Raw genomic sequence first — 12,412 nt, forward strand, 5'->3', positions numbered from 1 at the left:
CTTTAATAAATGTTTGGGGGAAGAGGCACACACATGAATAATTTTCCCTCATTTTGGTTACCTCTCTAACTTATAGCTACATTTCTTCAAGAAAATTCCAAGAAATCCTAAAGGGTATTTCCTAGAATTTGGCAGTTTTCATTCATTTATCCCCTCAAGAAACCTTACAACTCTGCTCTGAAACAGGTTTTTAAACTCCCCACTCTGAAATCATTGGGGAATTATTAAAAGTCCCAATGCCCAGGCCATTCCCCTACTAATTTATTCAGAGTGTTCGAGGTGAGAGCCAGTCACTGGTATCTTTTAAAGGTGCCTATGAGATTACAGTGGGTAGCACCATTTGGAAACCTCTTTTATCTTTGCATCTTTGCAGTTGAGTGTAATGGATAAACTTTGTATTCTCTGCATACCAGGCGTCTATTTTGTGAATGTTTTATTTCTTTGAAGGCTTTTATTTCAACCACAATTAGTTGAGCGCCTACTAAGCACTTAGGATATGCTAACTGCTTTCATGTCCTTTTAATTCCCTTAGTGCCCATAGGGCCCCTAGGAGGGTAGTGTTGATGTCTCTGTGCTGCAGTTGTCTGACCTGAGGCCCAGACACTTTTCTCCACTGGAATAACATTAGGTTTGGATGGGAAGCCTCCCTCTCAATATGGGGCCTCCCCTGCTCTTTAGCTGCCTCATGTTCTAAGCCTCACAAAATCTATTGTTTGTGCCATTTATCCTGGTGTTGTTCTTGATATTATTTCCCTTCACTTTGTTAGTGTCAAGGTGTCTCTGATTTCATTGGCTGCAAGACAATAAGCCATCACCAAAACAGTCATAGAATTACACACTTGGAAGAGAAATATGAAGCTTATTAGTGCAATTCTCTGCCTGATGAATAATGAATTATTTTCCCCTAATATTCGGACGCTCATGCATAACAAACATGAGAGGAACACCAAGAAATTGTAGTATGAATCACAGCATTTTTTCCACTCTATTCTCATCCAGGTTCTTTAGATTGGCATTATAACCCCATGTCATGGCTAAGGCAATAAGCCTCCAACGAATTTCACCCAAAGTCAGGATCCAAGGGCTGATGAGGGGAGTCTTGTATCTGATAGAATTCCATAAATATGGAGCACTTGATCTGCAAGAAGTGTGCCTCCTGACCCTTGAGCACACACATTTCACTAACTTAACTCTTTTGTCTGCCTCATCACCTGTTTTGGGTTAGTCAGCTCTTCATCACTGTGACAAAATACTTGTGATAATCAACTTATAAGGGGGTAAGGTTTAGTTTGGTCTGCAGTTTCAGAGGTTTTAGTCCATAGTTGCTTTGGGCTATAGTGGCATGGTACATTATAGTGAGGATCACAGGGCAAAGGGCATCTGTTCACATCATGATGGCCAGAAAACAGAGGGAAAGAGTAGGAGAGAGCAGGATCCCACTATCTCCTTTAAGGGCATGCCCCCAATATCCCAACTTTCTCCTTTGAGACCCTGCCTTCTGGAAGGTTCCACTACCTCCCCATTAGCGCCACAAACTGGTGACCAATCCTTTTAGCACATGGAGGACATTTGCGATCCAAGCCACACAAAGAGTAACCTTCCTTAAGTTCTATTTTTGAAAATTACTCCAAAGATAAATAGTTCCCGGAGAAAAGTTTTATTTGGCTTATTGGATGGGTGGAAAGGACAACCACTCCTCCACTTTCAGCAGAAGTTTGGTAGTTGCTACTGCATTTAATTTTTGTCTGAGTGTCATTTTTGAATAAGGAACCCACCTCAGGGAAGTCATGCTCTCAAAGACTCAGGGAAAGGAAATACAAACCACTGAGTTGAGCAGAAGCTGCAAACCCAAAGCACATTCTTGATGGTGGCCTTTCTGTTTCTCTCGGTGAAGCCAGCACAGCGAACAGAGTCCTTAGCACTGATAGAATTCCATAAACATGGACCTCTTGATCTGCAAATAGTGTGCCTATGCCCCTTGATACACAATATAAGTTGTATTTTTCTGTTGCTCTCTCTTTTTTTTTAGTTATAGATGGACAGAATACCTTTATTTTAGTTATCATTTTGTGGTGCTGAGGATCAAATGCAGTGCTTCACAAGTGGTAGACAAGCACTGTACCACTGACGCACAACCCCAACCCTGTGTTGCTCTTTTCATTAAGGTGACATCATAAGCAGTACCATGGCTAGCCTCACTCAAGGTCTCAGCCAGTAATTCTGCTTTTCCCATCTCCTAGGAAAGAATCTGTGTAACCACTTTGAATGTTATCATGGCAAGCATATTAGTTATTTTTCATATTTCTCTGAACTACTGATTTAAGTTGTTCTACGGAAGCTTTTCTAGAGTTTATTTATATACCCATTATAGAACCTTTCTCTGTATTCATGTATTTTTCTTTTTTCTTCCTTTTCTCTTTTTTTCTCCCTTCTCCCCTGGTAGGGAGAAGGACAGGAAAACAGAACAGTAAATGAAATTGAAATAAATAAACCAATGTGGAATTTATGTGCTGGTTTATGTTTCTTTTCAATGTGCAATTTTAGGAAATCATCTGAAATTAGTGATATATGGCATTAGTGCTGATAAGAAAGATATTTGTTAAATAATACCATAGATGTAAATGTGTGTGTTTATTAATATCAGAGTTGTAAATGTGTGTGTTTATTAATATCAGAGTTGCATTACAAAGTGATGTGTGGAATATGGGTCTGTAGTTTTGTCAAGAACAGTGCCTTCCTTCCTTATGAAATGGAGCTCAGCAGTGAGTCATGTATGTAAAAGATATGCAAATTTAAAATAATAGCAAAACATGCACTTGAAATAAGTTTTTTTTTCAAACTCAGAGCACAGCTGTTATCTAAATATCTATCTGTCAGCATACCCTGTGCCTGAGACTTCAGTCTTCTCTGGAAAGCATACATTCCAGATCTCATACAAGGAAAAAAAAAAAAGACTGTATTCTTCTTTACATTTTTCATATTTGTGTTCTAGTTACCATAACTATTTCATAAATCATTATTTTAATTTCCTCTCATCCCCCTCTTTTAACTCTTCACTTTAGTGCTCCAAATATCCCAGGATATACTGGCAAGGTTCATTTCACAGCCACCCACCCAGCAAATTCTAATATTTCATCAACAACCCCATCACCAGATTCAGAACTGCAAGGGTAAGTGTGAATCCTATTACTCAATTTGCCCAGATACATTAGAAGGAGAAATCCTAATTATGGTTACTCCATTAAAGAATAATTAAACACTAAGAGTAAATTTGCACTGTTTTAAAAAAATTGGCCGTCAATTTCAAAAAAGAGAGGAGTTAATTTTCTTACAAAGTTACAGTTTATCAGGGCTTCTTTAATGTTTTCCTTTTGAATTTTACTCAAAATTACATTGAAAATCAACTGTAGATTAATGTTCATATTCTGTTGCAAAAAAAAAATCTTAAGACACTTAAGGCACATCCAGGGGACAGGGGACAGTGACTTTTCCTCTTGGACTCACAATTTTACACACACATCATTTTTTTCCAGTCACCACAAGACACATGGTACCTGGATGCATGGGACATACATGAAACACATACCTACGTCTTGTGAATAACCATCTTCTTTTTTTAAGACAAAATTCTGTTGAAATCACATATATTTCAAACCTCATTTTTGCAAATTGAAAACAAGACAATCTACAGAAGGTAACGGCTGATTATTTTGTTGGAAGCTACTCGTAGAAGCAGCACATTATTTCTCATTAGAACTCAAATTTGAAAGCATTTGATGGAAGTCCTGGCCTTGCAAAAAAGATGACACAGTTTTGAAAATGCAAATGCTCTGAACCCAGAGGCTGGCCCAATGCTAATGAAGAAGCTGTGGTGGTAGGACAGTAGGGGAGGATGGACAGAGGGTAGCAACATTCTCCCCCAAACAGGTAACATTTCTCCTAGATCATTCATTTATCACCCATCTATTGAGCACCCACTCTGGATCAGGCACTGTTCAAAGCACTGAAAACACAGGTTAAACAGAAAAGATCCTGTTCCTCGGGAGCTTTTGTTTGAGGGTAAAAGGAAGTAAAGAAGCACACAAGTAACCAAAGAAACAAAATGATTTTGGATAATGACATATGCTGTGAAAACAACAGGCCACAGTCACTGAATACCTGGGAAGGGCTTGTTGAGCTTAGTAACTGGAGAACGTTTTCTGAAGAGATGACCTTCAGAAGGAGCTCCTGCCTCAAAGAAGTTGGATTTTCTCTAAAGCAGCAGCTGGAATGGAAGCAGCTGTCGTGAACAACTTCTTGGACCATGGTTCCCAGTTTATCTAGCTGTTCATTCTTATACATTTGTCCATTTTTTGGTCAATTCATAGTTCTTTGATTAAGTCAACAGATATTGACTGTATTCCAGCAAATTCACAGGAACTAAATCTGTTTGCAAGTAGCTCAGGATTTCCTGGTAGATAAAAAAACTAATGACTCTAGCAGAGAATGATGACCAGCATCAAATACTATAATAACTTGCTAACTGAGTGCTTCCTAGATACCAGGCACTGCCCTCTGGGTGTCGTGGGCACTAACTCATTTCACCACCCAGGCATCCTGCGAGGAAGGGACTGTTACCATTTCTATTTTATACATAAGGAAACTGAGGCACACACAAGCCACAAGGGAGATTGGAAGTGCTAAAGAAGACCTCACAGAGGAGGTGGATCATGGCTGACTCTTGGAGGATTGTGATTTGGTCTTACAAATATTTAGGGCAGGGGCTGCAAGTGGGCAGAGCTTGGCATGTTGTAGGGAACCCACAGCAAGCCACCCCTACAGGAGGCAGGAAAGTAATCAGCGGAGGGTTGCCCCCTCCGTGTACCACTATATTTAGACAGTCCCGTACATTCCATGGAACCTTATGTATTAAGGACAAGGAAAGGAAAGGTGCCTGCTGGCCAAGGGCTTCCTCAATACAACTCAAGTTTTGGTTGAAATTTATGTAGAATTTCTAGCCACCTGATGCACATTTTAAAAAGTAGGCCATTGACTTTCTAGGCAAATATTGTGCATTCAGCTTCCTTTCAATATATTTTCCATTCTCCATAACTACTTATATGATTTTTTTAAAATAAATTGTATTATGTATATCTAAGACATAATTTTTAGGACACTTATAACCAAATGGTTACATAGTACAACAAATTAATATATATATTATCTCACACAGTTACCCATTCCTTTTTCCCCCCATGGAAGAGGAACTAAAATCTATTCATGTAGCAAATGTTCAATATCCCTAGCAATCAGGGAAATGCAAATCAAAGCTACATTGAGATTTAATCTCATTTCAGTTAGAATGGCAATCATCAAGAATCCAAATAATAACACTGGTGAGGAAATGGGGGAAAAGTACACTCCTATATTGTTGATGAAACTGCAAATTTAGTATAGTCATTTTGGAAAGCTGTATGAAGATTCCACCAAAAACTAGGAACAAAACTACCTGTGACCCAGCTATCCCATTACTTGGTATTTATCCTAAAGAACTAAAATAAGCATAATATAGTAATATAAGCACATCAATGTTTACAACAGTGCAAATTATAATAGCCAAGATATGGCAACATCCCATGTGCCTGTCAAGAGATGAATGGATAAAGAAAATGTAGTGTAGATACACAGTGGAGTTTTACTCAGCCATAAAAAATAAGGAATATATGCCATTTGCTTGTAAATAAATGGATGCAACTAAAGAACATCATGCTAATTGAAATAAGCCAGACTCAGAATGTCAAGGGTCAAATGTTTTCTCTCGAGTCTGGAAGCTAGAGCAAAATAAGGATGAAAAGGTGTGTGTGTGTGTGTGTGTGTGTGTGTGTGTGTGTGTGTGTTGGGAAGGATTCCATGAAAATAAAAGGGAGATCAGTAGAGTAGAGGAAGGGGATTGAGGGGAAGGAAGTAGGGACAGGGGGAAAAAAAAAGGAATGATGGAATGAAACTGACCAAAATTTGCTTTGTACACATATGAATATACCACAGTAAATTTCCCCTTTATGTGTATCTCTAAAGCACTAATTTAAAAAAATTAACTAGATACAAGGAAGACCAGTGGAGTAGAAGAAAGGGGACCAAGTGGAGAGAGATGGGGAGGTAAAGAGGAAATCCTAGGGACTGAAGTAGAGTAAATTATATTCCATACATGTATAATTATGTCAAAATGAACCCCAGTATTATGTATAACTATGATGCACTAATGAAAACATTAAAATAATTATGTAAAAGAATTATGAATAGAGTACACTATTTTTACTGCTACTGTCCTCATGTTGTACGTTAGATTTCTAGACTTGTTCATCCTACATGTCTGCTACTTTTTATCCTTTGACCTATGGCTCCCCATTTCCTCCCCACAGCCTCCCCTTCATAACCACTACTCCGTTCTCTTTCTATATTTGACTTTGACTTTTTAAAAATATTTGACATATAAGTGAGACAGTCTTTCCATGTCTGACTTATGTCACTTAGCATAATGTCCTTTAGGTTCTCCCAGGTTGTAGTAAATGTCAGGATCTCCTACTTTTTAAAGTCTCAATAATATTCTGTTAGCTATATCTATGTCTGTGTGTCTAGTCTATCTTACTTTTGTTTTTTGTACCAGGAACTGAACCCAGGGGCACTTAACTACTGAGCCACATCCCAGACACACACACACACACACACACACACACACACACACTCACACACTCACACACACGCACACATACATATATATATTTTTTTTTTTTTTGAGATGGAGTCTCAGTAGTTGCTTAGGGCCTCATGAAGTTGCTGGGGCTTTGAACTTGCAATCCTCCTGCCTCAGCTACCTGAACCTCTGGGATAACAGGAGTGTGCTGCCATGCTCAGCTATCTTACATTTTCTTTATTCATCAATGGATACCTAAATATATTCCATATGTTGGCTAGTATGAATAATGTTGCCTTGAATTTGGAGCTGTCTTTAGGAGGTGGTGACTTCACCTCTTTTGGATAGATACTGTACCCCCAATAGGAATTTCTGGATCATATGGTAGTTCTATTTATAATTTTTTGAGGAACCTCCATCTATTTTCCTCATGGTTTCACCAATGTACACTCTCACCCCCAATATGCAAGGCTTCCCTTTTCTCCCCACACTCACCAACACTTGTTATCTTTTGTCTTTTTGATAATAGCTTTCCTATTTATCTTTTGAGGAAGTAAATTTCCTATTTATGATTGTGAGATGATATCTCATATGGTTTTGATTTCCATTTCTGTGATGATTAGTGATATTGAGCATTTTTTCACATGCTTATTGGCCATTGTTATATCTTCTTTGACAAAATGCCTCTTCTGGTCCTTTGCCCATATTTTAACTAGACTATGTGGTTTTTGTTTGTTTGTTTGTTGCTATTGATTTTATGAATTCTTTAAAAATTTTGGCTCTTAACTCCTTATTATACATATAGTTTGAAAATATTTTTTGTCCATCCATAGGTGACCCTTTTATTTTGTTAATTGTTTCCTTTGCTCTAATCATGCTGTTCAGTTTATTGTAGTTCCATTTACTTGTCTTTAATTTTGTATCCTGAGCTTTGGTGTGATATCTAAACAGTCATATCTATGGTCAATGTCCAAACACATTTTGAAATGTTACAAAGCAAATTTCAAAGGCAAAGTGATAAACATGTAGACAGTTAACACGTTTCACTACATGTAAGGACATTAAGAAACAATGTCAAAGTTAAATATGTTCTTATATCTACCATTTAGATTTGTCCCCCACAAAGAACTCAGATAAAAATCCTGTGGCTGGATGGTTCACCATTGAGGGAGCCAAATCAAAGCCGTTCAGACAAAGCAAGTGCTTTACATTTGTAATCCCTCATCTTTTCCTATATAATCTATTTTCTCACCTCAAATATCTGAGATTTCCATCCCAACATCCTATTGCTCTAACAAATTTCCATAATCACATAAGTCAATTATCCAATGTGTGGAAAAAATATCATTTTATCTTTAAGATAAATATCTACCTTTAAGTGGAAAACTATTCCTTACTATTATAATTAGAGAGAAGAACTTGAGTCTTTCATGGGGATGCTAGATCTAGTTTCAGGTTCATGAATACTCCCTAGTGGGGGTTCCCATAACCCTCCCCCCATCCACACATACTGCATACACAGCTGTCATCTACTGCCCTGGAGTGAGAACCCAGAACCCTCTGAAGTGGTTTCTCTAGTGTTCTCATTCCAGATAAGATTCTGGAGAAAATGACATTAGCTGGTGTCACCCCTGACTAGGTGATGGCTTGTATTGGATCTACACTACCCCAATCTACAACCTCCTCATTCACCCTTCACAATAACTCCCTGGGGCACAAGGAAGTACAGTGGGGAAGGGATAAGGAGAGTTTAAATGAAAAATATCCCTATATGGACCTGCCATCTGCATTTAGGTTTGCTCTTGTGATTAGAAAATTGGTCCCTTGAGACTATCCACCAAAAAGAGTCACCTCTGAGTTTTTGTAACACTATATTTAATTTTTAAAAAATTTCCAGAGAGTGTGAGCCCAGGTGTCTCACTGCAGAGTATCATGGGAACATAGTGAGGTAACTTTCTTCTGTTTATGTCTACTTGAGCTGATGCATTTTTTCCTATTATTTCTACACATGGGCATCCCCTGGGAATTCCTGAATCTTAGCCTTTGCTGTACACTTACTTTTTCTCTATAATCTGCTTTTCTTTTAAGAGACTACTAGACTAATCCTTGTGGTGCTATCTTCAAACTGTTTAGTCTACCTAAGCTTCTAGTCCCTTCCCCACACCCCTGTCAAGAGACCTGGGCTGTCCAAGGTGACCCCTCATTTTCCCTGAATATGAATCTCTGAAATAGAGATTTTTTTTGTCTTTTAAAAAAATTTATACATGACAGCAGAATGCATTACATTTTTTATTACACATATAGAGCACATTTTTCATATCTCTGGTTGTATACAAAGTATACTCACACCAATTTGTGTCTTTATACATGTACTTTGGATAATAATGATCATCATATTACACTATCATTTATAACACCATGCCCCCTCCCTTCCCCTTCAACCCCTCTGCCCTCTCTAGAGTTTGTCTATTCCTCCCATGTTCCCTCTCTCTATCCCACTATGAATTAGCCTCCTTATATCAAAGAAAGCATTTGGCATTTGATTTTGGGGGGATTGGCTAACTTCACTTAGCATTATCTTCTCTAACTCCATCCATTTATCTGCAAATGCCATGATTTTACTCTCTTTTACTGCTGAGTAATATTCCATCATGTATATATGCCACATTTTTTAAATCCATCCATCAATTGAAGGGCATCTAGGTTGGTTTTACAGTTTAGCTATTGTGAATTGTGCTGCTATAAACATTGATGTGGCTGTGTCCCTGTAGTATGCTGTTTTTAAGTCCTTTGGGTATAGACCGAGGAAAGGGATAGCTGGGTCAAATGGTGGTTTCATTCCCAATTTTCCACGAAATCTCCATACTGCTTTGCATATTGGCTGCACCAATTTGCAGTCTCACCAGCAATGTAGGAGTGTGCCTTTTTTCCCCACATCCTCACCAACACTTTTTGTTGTTACCCCTCACACATCAGATAGAGCACTAATCTCTAGGGTATATAAAGAACTCAAAAAGCTAAGTACCAAAAAAAAAATCAATAAATGGGCCAAGGACTTGAATCTCTATTTCATCAGTACTTTTCCCCTTCCCTCTCAAGAAGACAGGCTTTGACTCTTCTAAGCCTCAACCTTTTGAGTTCTTGATACTGTTCATCCCTGCCTCCTCCATGCTTGCCTCTTGATGGCTGGCTTCTCCACAGTAGACAGTTGCTTATGAAAATACCCAGTCGACAATTGAGTCTTCCCGCTGTGCCCCTCTGAGCTCCTTCTTTTCCTTTCACTTCTAAACTTCTTTAAGAAGCAAACAGTCACTCCCCTGCTGCCTGCTTCTACTTCCTCCCAGTCTCCTCTCCTTCACTTCTAGTCATCTGGATGCTAACATCACCAGTGAGGCCAAGTGCCCTGCCTGCCACATCATGGACTGATAGGGGAGGAGAGGGACTGTTGATACCTCTTCATGCAGAGGACATGGACACTGCCTATATCATGGATCTCTGTGGATGATAAGACTACAGTGGTGGCTTGGAGTTTTGAAGTTGCTTAGGCTTTTTTGAATGTCAATACAAAGGGGTCTCCATCCCAAACATTGCATGAGGTGTACACTCACTCAAGTGCCTCAGGATTTATACTGGGACGAGACACAGAATGAACACAAGAGATGCCTGAAAGAGATCTGAAGTGAGGAGATGAGGATGTACTTAAGGTGGCTAAGAAGGCATGTTGTAGATCTCCATATTCATGAGTAAGGGACTAGGGACCTAAGAGCTTCTCCCAACTCTTGTTTCCATCACATAGTTTTGTTTTTTTTTGTTTTTTTATGTGTTCCCTCATACCAGAGTGGACCTTGCACCAATGCTGGCATTCTCACTTTAGCAGCCATAATGATAATTTTAAAAGCCATATATAATCATACATACATACTCACATGTAAATGTGTGTGTATATATGCATATATGTGTGTATATATACAAATATAGAGCTCCAACTTTTCTAAAGGCTAACTTTTCTCAAGATCTGACTTTTCTAAAAGCTCAACCTTCCCTTTGAATTCTTGATACTGTTCATCCCTCCCTCCTCCCGGCTTTCCCCTTGATGGCTGGCTTCTCCCCAGTAGACGTTGCTTATATTTGTATATATAACATATATGTGTATATATACAAATATATACACACATATACACATGTTGTATATATATATATATATATATATATATATATAAATATATATTATATATACACACACACTTCTATATATGTGTGTGTGTGTGTGTGTATATACACACATGTCCACACACACAAAAAAAATAAACTTTTTAGTAATCACAGCATAAAAACAAAACCACTTTGTATTGAGTGGCACATGGGGGCAGTCAATTTCCCACACCAGAGCTGTCACTTGCTGCTGCACATGAGTGTCACTCTATGCACATGTGATTGAAAGAGCAACACATTTGCAGAAGAATCACTACAGGCCATGGGCTTGGGCTTGTTCACAATATTTGGCAGAATGCATGTTAGTGCTGGGACTGCCACCTCTGGTACAATAGGGAGTTCAGGAATGCCGTGACCAAAGGATAAAGCATCATATGCATCATATGCGTGGTACTTGACACCATCACCTCCTCCATATGCGTTCTCTCATTCTCACAAGAAATGTGGTAGGGCAAATTTGTTCCTACTGTGTAGACCAGCAAACTAAGACACAAAGAGGGGTGATCAGATGGTTTTGTGAGCTCACAACCTCAACCCACGGGCAGAAGAAGGAAAATGCAAACTCTTCACCTTGCTCTTCACCTTGGTGGCTCCTGGAGTGTTCCACCCCAGTCTCTCATTGTCACCACCGGCCCTCCCCCAGGCCCAGCCCTCTTGCCCGCCTCACTTTGCCATCTTCATGAGCTGCCTCATGCTTCTTGATGTGGACTCCATAAGAATGCCCATTCACCAAGATGAACATATCTCTTTTGTCCCCTCAGTGCTCTGGCTCACCCCATAGAAGCTTTCTGCAGTAACTGTTGTGTCACTCGGCTGCCTCTTGGCAGAATCACCCCCTTCAGAAGGACCTACAGTAATTCTCAGCACATAGATTTTCATGAAATGAAACTGAAGGCAGATAGAATTAATCATACACAGTCTCCTTTTCTTCAGTTCTCCCCTAGCCCCCACACCACCACCCCATTTATGTGTACCATGAGTTGGGAAAGATATGAAGGTTTTTTTTAATATTCTTAGTTGTAAATGGACATAATAACTTAATTTTATTTATTTTTGTATGTAGTGCTGAGGATTGAACCCAGTGCCTCATGTGTGCTAGGCAAGTGCTCTACCACTGAGCCACAATCCTAGACCCTGAAGTTATCTGTCTTTATGTTGACTTTGTATGTTAATTTTTTTCTTTTTCTTCCTTTATTCTGTCCTAGTGTCTTACGGAAAGAAATGAAAGTTGACCAATTCTGTCATCAGGCACCGCTTTCACGAATGGTCACAACTGTGAAACCTTACAACCCCTTCAACAGAATAGAAAAAAAACCGATAGACCTCTGAAAGAAGCCACACCCCGAGAGAGATTTCTAAGCCACTCATCCTGGAAAGGCATTGTGTATTACATGATGGGAAAATACAAGAGCCAGCCACGGTCTGAGTGTGTGTGAATGAGTTGTGGTGTAAAAGGCAGTGCAATCTTGCCTTGCCTCAGCCGGACATAAACCAATCCACAATGGCAGCTGAGACCCTGAAAACCACCCC

General features: G+C 39.1%; 1 protein-coding gene across 1 annotated transcript in view; it reads left to right on the top strand.

Moving 5' to 3' along the window:
• Spmip7 (sperm microtubule inner protein 7) overlaps window positions 1-12,211 on the top strand; it is a 64,147-nt gene extending 51,936 nt beyond the window's left edge. Inside the window, exons 9-10 of the mRNA XM_077796443.1 lie at window positions 3,063-3,170; window positions 12,088-12,211. Coding sequence (XP_077652569.1) covers window positions 3,063-3,170; window positions 12,088-12,211 — 232 coding nt within the window. The remainder of the gene's footprint in view (window positions 1-3,062; window positions 3,171-12,087) is intronic.
• Window positions 12,212-12,412: the final 201 nt, after the last annotated feature.

The sequence above is a fragment of the Urocitellus parryii genome, chromosome 3, assembly GCF_045843805.1.
Source record: "Urocitellus parryii isolate mUroPar1 chromosome 3, mUroPar1.hap1, whole genome shotgun sequence".
NCBI lineage: Eukaryota > Metazoa > Chordata > Mammalia > Rodentia > Sciuridae > Urocitellus > Urocitellus parryii.